The following is a 16,631-nucleotide window of genomic DNA, read 5'->3' on the forward strand; positions in this document are numbered from 1 at the left end:
TTGATCTTGGAGTTTCTGGCCTCCAGAACTGTGGGAAATGCATTTCTGTTGTTGATAAGCCCCTCCAACCCCAGGTGATGGTATTTTTTTTACAGCAGCCAAAGCTAAAACAGATGGGAAAAGGACCTGCTGCTACTGCTGCTGCTAAGTCACTTCAGTCGTGTCCGACTCTGTGTGACCCCATAGACGGAAGCCCACCAGGCTGCCCCATCTCTGGGCTTCTCCAGGCAAGAACACTGGAGTGGGTTGCCATTTCCTTCTCCAATGTGTGAAAGTGAAAAGTGAAAGTGAAGTCGCTCAGTCGTGTCTGACCCTTAGCGACCCCACGGACTGCAGCCTACCAGGCTCCTCCATCCATGGGATTTTCTAGGCAAGAGTACTGGAGTGGCTTGGGGAAAAGGACCTAGAAGATACTAAAGGCACAGAAACATGGCAGGAAAATGCAAAGTCTACTAAGGAAACACCTGGTCTGGAGATAGTTATGCAGAGACAGTACAAACTCTGAGTCTTCACAGGATAGTACTTTATAAATAATATGGTATTCCTTATTTGCTGCAATAGTTTATATTCAATACACTCTATTTAAGGTTTCCATTTGAACTTTTTTCTTGAAGATCTGGCCATTAAACGACTAAGAATTAGTTACTTGGAAAGACACTGTGAGTAATAGTGCCATAGACACTGCTACACCTAGAATTTTTATTGGTATTAATTTTTCCTTGGGCATCAGTTTGAACATATCGTACTGAAATGATGCACCACCAAATTTCTTGGTTTAATGCCATTACTTTTCATTAGTGTATACCTGTGTTTTATTGTTATTTCTTCTTGAATAATAATTTGAAAATACATGTTTCATCTACAATTATAATGTATGCTGAGATTTTCTAGTAAGTCCTAGATTTCATGAAGAGAGAACTTTTTGACTAATGGAATGAATTCCACTATTCTATGTAAATGGTGAGAATCAAATTTTCTTGAACATTACCTTATTGCACAATGACTCCTCTGTCTCTCTCCCTCACACACACAAACACACGCTTTCAAAGTCTCATTTTGTATAAGGAATAATTTCTGGCATGCAAAAATTGGTATCTAAACTATTATAAACACTAGAAGAAATCCCTCTGTGGAGGTTCTTCTGATAAACACAAGGATATAATCCCTTCTAGAAGGAATCAGCCAGGCAGGAATATTGGAATGGGTTGCCATTCCCTTCTCCAGGGGATCCTCTCAACCCGGGGATCAAACCTGGGTCTCCCACATTGCAGGTGGGCAACCTGAGCTCTAAGTTTTCTGTCTTGAGGTAGAATGCTTTAGCCTATAATGGCTTCCTAATATTAATACAATTCAAGGGCAGAAATTCAAATAAACATTTCTAGGAATTTCTTTAGTTCATAAAATATTTCATCCAGTGAAATTAACTGCTTTTCTCATCTTAAGAAATTGCTTTATAGCAATATGTATAGTATCTGTAACTCATATATAACTTTATATAATAGGGTTATGGTTTTATTTATTAGTGCTTTTATACTTTCTTTAAAGGGGCAATTTTGGATTATGTGACACTATTTGTCACACCAGGAAAAACAAACTAGGCCAGGAAAAACAAACTAGGCCAACATATCCAACAGACACAAACCTGAATCATTCTCTTGTGGACAACTGTTCTTCTGGTGAATTTTCATGTCAACAGAATTATTTTTAAATGAAATAATATGTTTCAAAAAATATCCCATTCTCCTCTGTCAGTGTTACAAAGTTTATAGTGATAAGGAAACACACTATTGTAAAAGGAAACAACATAGTAAATTTAAGTGTTTTTCCTTCATTTAAAAAAAAGCGTCCTTGGGAACTTGATAGCGTGTCGGAAGTAGGCCCGTTAGATACTGTTGGATAAATGAATGATTCATTTGAAATAATATAATTTCCAATATGTATGGGAATACATATTAATTTCCAATTCATTTCCAATCAATATGAATGACTTCCAGGACGTAGCTTATTCATTTACTATGAATACAACTATTTAAATAACCAAAACTAAAAGTTTTTCTGTTAACTATTCGTATAGTTAGAACACAGGACCATTAACCATATCGCTTTTGTTAAAAAGGTATTTCTGGTCTGCTGTTTTCCACTGTTTCTAATGAGAATGTCTGCTGACTTATAACATGCTATGAGCTATCCTGGACACAACAGATCAGATGATCAATGAGTAGCTAATGCTCACGTGACAGCCTTCCCATACTGAAAGGAATATAGTCTACTTCAGGTGCAGTTCTGAACACTGTGTGCTCCCTTCAGAAACCCCTTCCTGTCCACGCACTCTGACGCTTGTCTCCTGCTAATATGCTTCTGGTTTGTCTCTTCACCTCAGCCTTCTCCAGTCCTCCCTCCACACCTCTGTAAGAGACTTTACCAAAACACCGGTCAAGCTGTAACCTTGCCTGATGACAGACTGCAAGCTCCACGGAGGAGGTACAGGTACGAGAACAGACTTGCACTTTTCCACAAAAAAGCCGAGATTAAAAAAAATAAACACAATCATATTATGTCCTTCGGGCTTAAAATCCTCTGGTTGTTACCTGCTGTGTGGCCTCTAAGATCACCCTTGTGAGCACCTGGCCCCCTCCAGCTCCTTCTCTCCCAGTTCCACTCTCTCAGGTTCCCTGCACTCCAGCCCCACAGGCTGACATTTTAGCTCTTCAGATACATGGGGGCCTTTACCACTCCTGTTTCCTGGGCCCTGAACTCCCTTCCTCCACACTTACAGCGACTGGCTCCTTCTCATCACTTGTTTCCACCATATGCTCCCCAACCTAAGTTTCTCCCTCACCGAGTCCATAGTCTCGTTAAGATTTTCTTAATATGGGTAGAAAAGGGATCACTTTCTGATATATCATTGATATTTTATGTTTTTACCTGTTTACTATGTCTCTCCTACTGAAATGAAGCTCCATAAACCAGAAGCCATTGTCTGTTCCACACAGCACTGTGTGCCCAGGGCTAGGACAGAGCCTAGCACATGGCAGGGCTCAGTAAACAAACATGCTTAAATGACTGAGTGCTTGGGTGCCCTGGGTATTTCCACCCAGGTGTCTGGGACAGGGCTTGACACATAATTGGCATCTTTGAATGAAAGAATGAAAATTCATGACTTCCTATCATTTCAAATAAAGTCTGCCGTTAGTGGAGCCCAGCATGTCTTAGATCCAGCCATCTTTCCTCTTGCCGCTGCTCTTCCTCCTCTTCTCTAAAAAGAGTGAATTCCTGCTGCTGCCTGCACATACCATGTTATTTCACATGGCTGTGTCTTTCTATACCATGTCCCTCTGCCTGCAGTGTCTCAAATGCCATAAAGCTCATTCTTCACCACATAACCCCTAAGGCACAGCTGATTGGTTCTCACTCTGAGTTTTCACAAAGCCTTGAGCATGTCTGTTTCTGAGTTTCTCATACTGACCTGCAGTGCTTTTTTTTAAACCTTCTGTCTCCCTTAATAGCCAGTGAACACTCTGAGGACAAGGTCATGCTTTACTCATCTTATCAGCACCTAATAGAATGCCCAACCTCTAGGAAATCTCAATGAATTATTTGTTGAGTTATCTAAGCTTCAGCCATACTAATATGAGCATTTAAAAAAGCTGCCCCTCAAAAGCCTTCATTTCAACATACATCTGCTTACTGTAAAGGCATATGATACACTGTCGGCGTAATAAGAACATGAGATTTCTCCTTACTCAGACAATAAGATCTAATAATTAGACTGATCTTGCTCTGGTAACTATATTAATTTGGTTAACACTGAAAAAAAGTGTAGTATTTTCCTGATACCAGGGCATAACAGTACATATGAAAGAGCTATAGCAATTACAGTTTTTTAAAAAGAGGTATCTACAATAGTCTTAAAAAAACTAAGAAAACGAATACTCACTTATTTTTGGTCATTAGCTTGGAATCTGGCTTACTTCTCACAGGCCTTTCCAAAAAACATAACACTGGTAGTTCCACAGTCTTTCTAAAAGGTTTCATTTAACCAATCGCTAACACAGCTGGCCTGAGGTTTTCATCCCAATTACAGCACCAATCACACACACAAAAAAGAAACCCCAAATACAAAGCAAAAAGAAAAGAAAAAACAAAAGCGGTCCTTCAGCACCCGAGAAGATGCTCCCATCCCCGGAGAAGCGCTGGTACATTAACCTAATCACGTTCTGCAGCAGGAGATGCTCATTGAAAACACTTAGGGTTATTTTTAACCTGTAGGTCATTTCCTTAATCCATCACTTTTTTTTTTTCTTCAGTGATCAGATTTGACTATTTCACTTGGACTAAATCACTTAACCAACAGGTTAGAAATACTGCAAACAAATCAAATATTAGCATATCAGATGAAAACTCCTTTGAAAGAAAAGCAAGGGGTATCACAGATTGCTAAAAAGAGCCTAGATTGGCCATGCACCAGCCCCCTTGACTCCCCACCTCAGGCAGCTGGCTGTTAGCCTTATCTAGAGAAGCTTCCAAACTGGGGGTCTCATCTCTGATTTGCAGCACTTCTTCTGTGGAGAGGCTGCCAGTGGAATCTTGAGACTGAAGAAGTAAATCAGAATGGTCCGGCAGGGTTTCGTCTGCAGCAGAATCGTTATTTAACTGAAAGGGGAGACAGTAAAATAAGGAAATTTATTTAGGAGTTGGCAATGGTCACTAAGGCTACAAGAAACCTTCTCTGTCATAAGATATTCTGAGGCCATTGTTATAAAGAGCTTCTTTGACTTCCTAAGACCACCTTTCCCCCTCGTTTCAGTCTGTATCAGAATTGGTGAGATTAATGTAAGCAGCTAGTTCATCAGTAGAAATGAAGTCTCCATTAACACAGATTAAATTTTGCTGAATAGAAACCACCAAAATGGAAGAGCTCTATGTGACTATGTTAATCTTCATCTAGAATTCTTATTTTTATGGTAATGTCTTGTGTTTTCAGTTGGCCTAAGGATTTGCGAATGCAGGGGCTTTTTTTGCCTCCCTGTGGCTTTGGCGCCAAGCACTCAGTGGATTCTTAAGAAGGAGTGTTAACTGGAGGTGGCGCTTAAGTCTGAACTGGCCATTAACTTACTGAAGCACAAATCAATACCACAGAACTTCAATAAGACAAAAAGAGTTAGGGCAATAAAGCTGAAATGGCAGGCCAGCATTAGTGGGTTAATGTTCTTTGAAAACTAGCAGTAATCAATTAGAACAAAGAAAACACTACAATTTTTCTTCTTTTAAGCAGGGCTATACATTTTGGCCTGGCGTGCTGTGATTCATGGGGTTGCCGAGAGTCGGACACGACTGAGCGACTGAACTGAACTGATACATTTTTCATGGGTCAATATTTAACATAAGAAAAATCAAGCTCATGATTTTGAGTAGATAAAAGCAGAAGCTAATTTTTTCCCCCTATGAGGAGGAAGTAGCTTCAAATTCTTTTTCAATCTCACTACCACTATAACTGGGCTTCCCAAGTGGTGCTAGTAAGGAACACGCCTGCCAATGCAGGGGACATAAGAGATGTGGGTTCTATCCCTGGGTCAGAAAGATTCCCCTGGAGAAGGGCATGCAACCCAGTCCAGTATTCTTGCCTGGAGAATCCCATGGACAGAGAAACCAGGCGGGCGACAGTCCATGTGATCGCAAAGAGTCGGACATGACTGAAGTGACTTAGTATGCATGCATACTGCAATGACTAGGGTCAGCCTTATAAAGAGACAGTTCTGCCCCAAGGCTCTCATGGAAGCTAACCTTTGTTCAGCACTTACTATACTGACTTCCCCATGAAATTCCCCCGAGGCAGGTGCTGCCAGGAGTCCTGTTTTAAAGGAGAGAATAGACAGGTAATGACCACAGTTACACAGGGGGTTGGTGGCACAATGCCAGTCTCTGAGCCTCCGGTTTGGCCCCGGGAGGGTCTGGGCCTCAGTGAGTCACTGCTGCCAGCAACTCACTGTTCCTTTAAATGCACACAGTCCTGGGGAGGAGCAAGTCTTAGGTGGCATCCAGACTGCCCTGCTCAAATGCACTTACAGGCTGTGTGTCCTGGGACAAGTCACTTAGTCTACAGAGCTGCAATCACTGTGCTTACCTCGTGCAGTTGAGGGGAGAGGTATAGTGACTAATCCATGTAAAACACTGTGACCAGGGCCTGGTGTATCTCAAACACTCAGCAAGTGGTAACTACTGCTACTGTGTCAGCAACAGCTTATCACTTAATACGTGACAGGGAGTTAGGGAAAGACATATTGGCATAATGGTGAGATGCCAAAACAGGTGACAGAAGCCTGCCACAAACCGACAACTGTACATGTTGCCTAAAGCCCCACTTAGCCTGGCCATTCAACAGCACTTTACCAGCAGACGGAGTGTGATGCGAATGGGCCAAATTAAAGAGGCGTGAAAAAAGGCACTCATATAAGAGCGCTGTAACTGCGGCTGCCACCTGGTCTTCACCGGCTGATTCCTCATCACATGGGCCATGGTGGCTAATCCACACCCTTGCTCTCTCCTTGTTCTGCCATCTTCAAGTTCCAACCTACTACCACTGAGAGTTCAGCATTCCCCTCACTCAATATTTGGAACAGACAGACCATGCTTACAGCCTTCATTTTCTCGTCTCTCTCTCTCTGTGAATCTCTGCCACCCACCCTTGGAATATAAGTCAGAACCTCCATATAACTGACTTGATCTTGCAAAGGGAGCAAAGTTGTGCTCTTTCCACACTGACAAGGAAAGAAAAGCAGGTGGGGAATTAAGCAGTGCTGGTGTTTGCACTGATACCAAAATGTGTCATTCAGGGCGAAGGCCTCTAAAAGTGCCCAGCATAGCTCACTGTGACTAGGAGAGAAGCAATAGAAAATACGTCTCATCAGCTAAGAGGTGCTGTCTGCAATCAGTCGTGTCTGACTCCTTGTGACCTCATAATCTATAGCCCACCAGGCTCCTCTGTCCATGGAATGTTCCAGGCCAGAATACTGGAGTGGTTTGCCACTGCCCCCTCCAGGAGATCTTCCCGACCTAGGGGTCAAACCCAAGTCTCTTGCATCTCCTGCATTGGCAGGTGGAGTCTTTTACCACTGTGCCACCTGGAAAGCCCAAGGGGTGCACAGATCAAATGTTTAGTTCCATCATGAATAATGGAGCACTCCATTGCTGCTGCAGCATTGTGTTTTCATTTCAGCATGTGCATTTTACCCACAGTGAAATGAAAATCAGAATATCGAGCAATGGTAATTACTAAGTTGGAAGTGAAGACAAAGAGGAGACCAGCTGTCACTGTACAAAAAGCTAAGTGTACCATCTGCGTGCGTGAGAGTATCTGGCTTGCTGTGAGCGCCGCTTCCTCTTCTGAGGACTCGTCTGTATCCTCCTGGTTTGTCAGGTTCAGGCTGGGGGTGCTGCTGGAACACTGGTACTCCTGGAGGGATGGTGTGTCCCCTTTGTCAATGCTGTCCAGTGAGCGCCTGCGGACTCCCCAGTTGAAGTTGTCCATACTTTCACCCTGGAAAAGCAAGGCGTCATTTCTAAGACCTCGAACACAAGCTTATAAATATAGGGAAGGTAATACACTAGGAGAACATACACCCAGATGAAAAATACTCAGTGTATCGTCATAAGCAGAGATTCAATCAGCCCTTCAATTTTTTGAAACTTTTAAAACATCATTCAATATTTATAATATTTAAAGAGATCAGTATGTGGTCGATGACCTATTTTAACTGAATAGGATTCTCTTGACTTTCTATCTAGTGGGGACCAACTAAATCGACTACCTAGGCCGTTTCTACTCTAATACACAAACACAAATGAGACCACAAAGAAGACAGACACACTCACAGATGACAACAAATGAATAATCCAGAACGCCAGGCTGCAACTTACCTGCAGCTCCTGGATAGCAAAAAGGAAAACACACAGAATTAGAAAGAACGAAGACACACGTGTAAATATACACTACACTTATGGGGAAAAAATGCTTGATTTCTCAAACCCAAAGACTGATTCAAGCTCTGGATGAAGCTTTGTGCAGGAAGTCAACACGTGATTCACATTATTTTTTTATGCAGAATATATCGTGGAAAAAAAGACAGACACTTAAAACAACATTTCTATGATACACTCTGGCAACACAAACTTCAGGAAATCTTTAAAATTTACATAGATTTAATACTGGATACAATGCAAAACCGACTTAAAATACCCACATTCAGTTGACAACATACAGGTTCAACAATTATTTTAGACTGTAGCATGGTTCTAGCTAAATCCAGTGGTAATTTCTTGCTAAAGAGGAGTTTAAAATCAAGATCACAGTTATCAAAACACAACCTATGTCAACTTCAAAAGGTCAGTAGGAAATAAGCAAGTTTCTGCTTTGCCCCACTTATGGATTTATCTAAGTTATGTTTCTGTTATTCCAAGCTGATCCTCCTTTGATAAGGATATAATTCTTATACTCTTTCTTAAGCTCTAATGACAAATTACACTGAGTTGGTTAACAAAATATGACTTATGTGTATTCCTTTATCAAGAGGGATTGTCCAGGATAGAGGTTTTCGGATCTTTTTTTTCTTAAATAAAGCAGAGGAATGCTCATTTCAAATGAAACATACAATGGAAGTCAACTGTGCAAAAGTGATAACAAAACCAGGGCTGTGGCAACAGCCCTCACTATGCATTTAGTGAGTGAATGAATACACGCTGTGGGCTTTCAAGGCTGGGGAATATTTTAGAAGTTTCATTAGCAGTTAAGTTTATTTTGTAGCAAGTATTTACTGTTACCATGTTCAAAGCAAGACTTAGTTTTTAGAAAATCTCTTATCTTTTGATTAGGCCTAATTATGAGACCTAAGTTAATACCACTTCAAATTACTGTGACTTGAATAAAAAACAAAAGCATCTTTAATTCATTCTATGGTTCTATTCAAAGGCCATATTTATTACTAGGAACATTTCAGAGTACTAGATAAACTTGAAAGCAATTACAATGATCTTTAAAAAAAAAAAAAAGCAAACAAAAAGAAAGAACCTGACCATTACAAAAATGTCAAGAGCCTACCTTTAGAGCTTCTAAATTCTGAACTGAAAAAAGCAAATAACTGCAAAAGACTTTAGAAGTGGCTTATGCCTGTGAGGTAGGGCAGCAGGTCTCTTGAACCAATCACACTTCCTTGCCTAATTGTGTAGGTTTTTCCTATTTCCTACAATTTTCTATGTTTTTTTAAATTGTGGGAGTGACAGCAGTTTTGCAGGGTGATGACCTGCTCTTTTTGAAAAAAAATTGAATAGAAAATATCAATGTACATAGAGTAAGGGTGCATATTTTTTAAACTTTTAAAGGTGTGTCTATATATATGTGTATACTTAGATGTGATATGTGATGTATTAGCAATGGCTACAGTTTTTTAAAAAAGGCTAAAAGCCACTGCCCTGTAAGACACTGAATAACATGTGTTCCTGAGCTGTGAAAACCTGTCCAGCTGCGTCTGGGAATACATACGTGGTCAACAGTGGCACAGGAGCCTGTGCCACCCCTCAGCCAGTGTGAGGGCATCTGCTGGACCCTGAGGCACCATGATCATATCCTCACATCCTCGGGATGGCAGGGGAGAGGAGGGGTGTGGTAGTAGCTGAAGTATACAGGAAGACCTCCATACACTGGTTTCCTATCAACAAGTAGTGGTGTGACGTGGTGGAAGCCGTTACAGTTCACTCTTCCACCTCACCTGTTTGAGTCAAAGGAAACATCCCTTCAAAGAGGACTGATGAATGCGTATGAGTTATACGCACTCACAGTTATACGAGTGACTTGAACAGCTTTGGACAGAGGTGTAGCATGACACGGTGTGGTTACTTGACAGTAAGGCATTTGGCGCTCTTGAAGACAGACATTGATAAAAATTTTAGGAGGAACATTTCTGTGATCTGTTTGATGTAAACTTTTCAGATTTAGGAGTCTGTGGCTTAGGGGACTGATGTCAGCTATGGGAATAGGTCCCGAACAGCCTGACACAGCCAGGGCGATGGGCAATCCAATTGCTCATTGATTTTTTTTAGAAATTGGCAAATGTCTCAATTTGAGCCAATGAGGTATGAGAAGTGTGCTAAAAACTTTAGGAGAGTTAACTTCTTCACTTTCCTGAGAGCCTTTCTGGAAGTGACCCTCGCTTTCCCTGAACACTGCCATGTATGGACATAACCAGGATCATCTGAGGTGAAGCTGACTTGGAGAGAAAGGCAGAGCTTAGAGAATGCAATGTAACAGCCAGAAACTCCACTGAGCTTTGCCTAAATAAGCTCTGACTCTGGGATAGCCCAGTTCTGTGAGCAAGTAAATCTACCTTTTGAGTTGGACTTTCCACTTAGGAAGCATCTAAACTGACACAACTATAAATTTTCTCTAAACTGAATCAGTTTTGAGGAGCAAGTCCTTGGTATTGAATGAAATGAGGCATTTGAGAGAGCTGGCTCCACCCTGAAGAAGAAAGTGGTGGGTAATGTCCTGGGTAGAATCTCAGTCACAGCAAAGTGTTCAAGAATGCCAAAGGTACCTTAATCATCAATCTGGTTTCAGGGCTACCCTCTTCAAAGTTGTCTGATAGATTTAAATGAAACTTTTGCTCTTCTGCTGCACATTAATTTGTGTGGCTTATGCAAACACTTAAGTCTAAGCACGTCCTCAATTAAAAAAAAACTTTTGAAAAAAATCCATTTTGACTCTATATTTTGAAAGATAAAGATGGAAAAAATTAGATGTTCCTTTTATTTCAGACTTATTCTGCTACTAACTGTACTAATCATCTTTAGTTCCCTACTTAGATTTGTACCTTTTGACGTTACACTGTCCTGAACAAGGAAAGATTAAATCCTCATTTAATCCTGTGGTTAAATCCTTCATTCTTGTGTAGCTGTAGCTATTCTATAAATATTATGAAAGAAAGTCCACATCCTTACCTCTGCATCTTCCAACTCAACATCTAAAAAGTCAAAATCCTTAAATACGCCAAACTGTTGTTCGCTGCTATTATCTTCCACAGCTACTTCTTCCTCTTGAATTATGTCCTCTGTTGCAGAAATGAGGCTAGTTTGTTGGTCACCAACTTCCAAATCCTCGTTAGAAGAAAATACAACCTGATGCCCAGCCAAAAACAAAACAAAACAGGCCATCCATTAGCTCTGTCACTCTGAATATGGGACATCAGTGCCCTAAGAGCCACTGCAGGCCTCTTCTGTCAGTGAGCTCAGAGCTTTAATTTGGGCAAATGTCTAACTGGGTGAACACTGAATTAGCACAGTGGCCAAGTGTCACAAAGGCAAGTGATAATTTTTTCATTCTTTGTCAACACCGTTAAGAAAAGGCAAACAAGGAGACACAATAATTTCTGTTTCTTCACGGACTAACACTTCTAAGATTTTTTAAAACCCTTGCACAGGTTTTCATGATTACTCACCGATGGATTCTTTGGAAGGCCAGACTCTGGACCACAGAGAGAAAGCACATTCATTAGTTTTTCTCTTGTTCTTCGCTAAAGAGAAAGACAAAATGCAAATGTTAAGATTACTGAAGAAAATAAGGCAAATTCTCAAGTTCTCACATACCTTAAAATTGATTCTTCTGTTCTATGACTTTTATGTACCTGTGATAATTGTGGCCTCTTCCAACTAACAGGCACCAAGGCATTAGAGTTAGAGCCGGAAGAAGTGGAGGAAGTGCTTCTTGTCACCGCTATCACTTTGGGCTTCCCGTTCCTTCCAGCCGCGCTGTGCTGATCACCATATTTATTTCCAATAATTGGTGTCTACAAAGAAATAAATTGCCAGTGTTTGACTCACACAGTTCAACATAAGTGGGTTAACAGTGTATCTGTGATGACATTTTTACAAACAATCAAAAAAACAGCACAAGGAGAAAGATTACTTAGCAAAGGCAGATACTACAAAAATCAAAAGTAACGATGATACTTTTTTTTCAATACTAAGATTTCACTTTATTGGAAGCAAGACTCTGAGGAAACTGTTGGAGAACTTATTCCTACTTTAAAAATAGATCTGTTGTCTTTAAAAACCACCGTCTATATCTTTCCCCCCATGATTATAAAATATGTCCTCTTTGAAAACTCAGAAATACAAAAATGATTTTACAAAATTACCTGTCATCTCACCACTCAGATTTAATGCTGGTTAACAGTTTGGTCAGACTTCCCTAGTAGCTCAGATGGTATACAGTCTGCTTGCAGTGCAGGAGACCTGGGTTTGATCCCTGGGTCAGGAAAATCCCCTGGAGAAGGAAATGGCAACCCACTCCAGTATTCCTGCCTGGGAAATCCCATGGACAGAGGAACCTGGCGGGCTACAGTCCATGGGGGCACAAAGAGTTAGACACGACTGAGCGACTAACACACACAGTATTTTGTGGGTTTTTTAATGTAATTGTTAAGTATGTATCTAAAAGTGCTTTTGCAAATATTCAAGATAAGTAACAACTTCAAAGTGAAAGCTATCGTATAATGTCTTATTGCATGACATTCCCAAAATTTATTTCAGTAAAATTCCATGATAAATCCAAAACGGTGCTTACCTGGCTTTGTGAAGTGTCTCAAATTTGCATTTGAATATAATTTTAAGCTCATCTGCATGTCATACAAGTCCCTTTATGATCTGGTTCCTGCTTATGTTCCCAACTTCAGCTTCTACCACTTGCTCCTGAACTTTGCACTCCATCAAAGCTGAGTTTGTTTCCCAAGATATGGCACCTTTATGGACCTTTGTGTTGACACATATCCCCTCCTCTGCATGGAACACGCACCAAACAAGCCCTGAGACACTTTGAACACTGCCTCCACACTTCCAAGGAGGCCCATGCTGATGCCACCACCACGTCTGGGTAATTACTCTTGGACATTTACTCAGTGACGTTGCTTTGTTTCTTTGCCTGTCTCCAATTGCTGTATGCAGTCCCCAGACTGAGTGTGACTCATCACTGTTCCTCGAGTCCTGCACATAGCAGGTACTTAGGAATTTTTGATGAAATAAATTGAAATGAAGTATCTAATATATATCAAATGTTCTGAGGATTCACATTACTCTCGAAACAAAATAATTGTTACATTATCAATTTCTAACTCAGAAGAATAGCAAAGCTAGTTTCTCTATAATATTCCCAGGCTGTGTACTCCACGTTAGAAATTCTCAGGTGATATTAACTAAAACACTAGCAACAGACATACTTTATATCTTAAAAAAACATAAATCAATAAGCTTCAGATAAATTCAACACCAAGTGCTGTGCTGTGCTTAGTCGCTCAGTCATGTCTGACTCTTTGCCCATAGACTGTAGCCCTCCAGGTTCCTCTGTCCCTGGGGATTCTCCAGGCAAGAATACTGGAGTGGGTTGCCATGCCCTTCTCCAGGGGAACTTCTGACCCAGGGATCAAACCCAGGTCTCTTGCACTGCAGGTAGATTTCTTTACCATCTGAGCCACCAGGGAAGCCCTCAAATACCAAGACTAAACTGCAAATTAAAAAAAAAAAAATCTGTATTATCCTTTTCAATTAAAATGTGAGTAGATTTTCAATTGCTGTCTTTCTTAACTCCCCCTACCCTGCAAAATTACTTGATCGATAACTTCCCTCTTAAAAAATCCCTGCTGGTCTGTTTTCTATCCTGTTCCCAGACTGATCTCCCTAAAACGCAAATCCTAATATTTTCTACTCCAGCTAAAAATCCTTGAAGAGCTCCTACTACTTCAAGATATAACCATCTCTCCGACAACAGCCTCATGATTGTGTCACTCCCTATGGCTTCAGGGTTCTCTCTCATCACACTACTCTATCCTCTGTGCTTCAAGGTAGCCCATGCTAATTAGAACTTTCCAGAGCACCATGCTTCCTCACACTTACAAGTCTTCATTCACACATGCTGCTTTTTCTGGGATTCATCTCCCCTGCCCACACTTCCATATATGCTCCCATTTAGTCAGATTAAGTTAGATGTACATGCTATATAGTGCTATTAAACTTCGAACTTACTTGGCAACCAAAGCACTGTGTCTATTTGCCTATGTCCTCAAGAGGCTACAGGCGTGCTGAAAGCAGGCCTTTTCCCCATGCCCACCTTGTTTTCAGGGCACCTGTCCCAGCTTCTCCTGCTGAGTATGGGCTCAATCAGTGCTTGATTAAAGACAGAATGAACAAATGAACATTTCTAATACAGTGCCTTTACCAATGCCTGAGCATCTTACCTCAGATATATCAAAATGAAAATCCAAGGTCTTCCCAGGCAACTCCTTAGAGACATTATTAAAAATTTTAGTGAAAGATATCTCAGGAGAGCCCATATCCCCTCCGTAGGTCTTGGGGATATCGTTGGGCACGACAAGGCTTGCCGAGCGGGACACCACCAGTTTTAAGATGTTAAGGGCTTCTTTCCAATAAGGACTCTGGTTTCAAAAATTAATAGACATATAAAAGTTACATATGTAACCAAGAACAAAAACTTAGTTACATAGTAGACACTGAAAATATTATTTCTATAAAAATTCCCTGTCAATTATTCATTTTTACTCTGAGGTCCTTAACTGAGGATCTGAGTTACACAAGGATAGAAAATAAGTTATTAATTTTACTGTTAGATTTACAAGACATTATATGCATAATAATGCTTATTTTGCACTGTTCTCAATAAATGCTTTATAAATATTATTAAGAAAGTCTAATACAGTAATCTGGCAGTAGGGGTAAGCCAAAGGGTCATACGTATGTGAAGTTTCTAGATGAATGAAGTGCATGGCCCTAAGACTCTTAAACTTAAAATGTTTTAAGCCTTGGTGATAAACCATTTTTAATGCATCAGATTTCTTAGACATAAAAATACTAAAATATTTTTAAAATTTAGATTTTTCTTAATGACTCAAGCCCCAAATAATAAGTATAAATGCTGTGCTAAAACAATCCTCTCAGTGATTCCTGACCTGTATAAGGTGAGCTTTTCCCCTCATATATGGTGGCAATGTTTCTGAGTTATTTTTCTGCTTTTCATTTTGTATATTTCTACCAGTATAATTTAGGAATGATTTACATGACAGAGGTATAGGTGGAGAGGAATCAATGTCTAATTAAGAATTTAGAACATTTCTCTCTTACCATCTACTGAAAAGAATCATGTAAAAAAAATGACTTTTTTTCTTACTTATGGTACTAAAATCATGCCTCAACCTTTTATCATACATATTGTTTCATAGTTAACAGTTCTGAACCAGGTAAAATATTACTAAAACAAGGAAGTGAAAAAATCCTTAGCAGAACTGAATTTTCCAATTTAGTTAATAACATCTCAATATGAAGCCCCAAATATTAGTGATAATAGGAATGTCCAAATGATATAGTGACAATTTAAGAACATCACTGTTTATCTTTAACAAAATTAGATTAAATAGAAATCATCATTTTTTTTTTCTTATGGAAAAAATTAGGAGTTCTGGGCACTGTAAAATGTGTAAGCCTCTTCAGGGATGTTCCTGTAAATTATATTGGTAGTTGTGTTCTAAATGTAAAAGAATGCCTAAATGTACTTGCTTGCTGAATCCAACCATTCAGATTCTGCTTTATGTCATTCACACGGAGAACATTTTTCCATCTCATAAATATTCCTGAAAATATGATTTATAAACTAACCACTTCCCCTGCTCTTAAGACATTTAAGGTGTTTCCAATTTTTTATGATTATATATTGTTTCTGAGATGGTCACTTTCTATACATAAGATTTGTAGCAACTCACCTGTACATATTTGCCAATGATCTTTATGATCTCCAGATTAAACTGCTTTACTGGGGCAGCGGAGAGGTCAATATGACTCAGAAGACTGTAGATGATCTGCAGTAATGACTGCTGCATACTAGACAGTCCTTTTTCTAGCAGCTAAATGTAATATTAAAAATATATTTTAATCAGGTTCAAGAAAATTCCATTGTATTTACATTACTGATGTTGAAAATCACAATACAGTTAACCTAAGAGTTTATGGTCAGATTATCAGAAATCCAGAGAATAATGAAGGTAAAAAGTAATGTCTATTATTGTTACTTGTCCTTGCTTCAGAAAGGAGAATTAGGTAGACTGTTTTTTCTTAACCTTAGTGTTTACTTTCATACCCTTAACTAATTTAATTGAACACCATTTATTTTAAAACTGCTTTACCACCATTACCAAAGAATAACTAATTATTCCCAAGCCATTCCCACCAGCCGATGACTACCCACGTAATCTTGGACAAGTTTCTTAACCTCTCTGAGCCCTGATTTTTAAAATAAAAAGTGATACCACTTTCCTATTAGGGTTTGTGGGACAATTAAATTATATCTGTGTAATTTTAAATACTTGTAAATAATTTTAGTACTGTTGTTAGTGATAATCTGAGAATCATTAATAATCATAGAACAAGGATAACTTATACTAATAAGAGTTAACATTTGGGTCAAAGCATTCTCTTAACAGACTGGAAATATATTGCCCATATGTCGTACCCAAAAGGCTACACTGTGCCAGTGTCAGACCTTAGAACCCCATGGGTCAGCCTTCCGGGAGAGCTAGTGTTAC

General features: G+C 39.7%; 1 protein-coding gene across 11 annotated transcripts in view; it reads right to left on the reverse strand.

The window, feature by feature from the left end:
* The window catches only part of FRYL (FRY like transcription coactivator), a 271,149-nt gene that overhangs the window by 21,459 nt on the left and 233,059 nt on the right, over positions 1-16,631 (reverse strand). For all 11 annotated transcript variants that reach the window (XM_055434641.2, XM_055434638.2, XM_055434637.2 and 8 more), the window contains 7 exons: positions 15,813-15,953; positions 14,277-14,474; positions 11,673-11,834; positions 11,487-11,561; positions 10,990-11,166; positions 7,334-7,537; positions 4,486-4,653 (listed from right to left, as the gene is read on the reverse strand). In XM_055434641.2, coding sequence (XP_055290616.1) covers positions 4,486-4,653; positions 7,334-7,537; positions 10,990-11,166; positions 11,487-11,561; positions 11,673-11,834; positions 14,277-14,474; positions 15,813-15,953 — 1,125 coding nt within the window. The remainder of the gene's footprint in view (positions 1-4,485; positions 4,654-7,333; positions 7,538-10,989; positions 11,167-11,486; positions 11,562-11,672; positions 11,835-14,276; positions 14,475-15,812; positions 15,954-16,631) is intronic.

Source organism: Moschus berezovskii, chromosome 5, assembly GCF_049115385.1.
Source record: "Moschus berezovskii isolate FMDL1 chromosome 5, NW_MosBer_1.0, whole genome shotgun sequence".
Lineage (NCBI taxonomy): Eukaryota > Metazoa > Chordata > Mammalia > Artiodactyla > Moschidae > Moschus > Moschus berezovskii.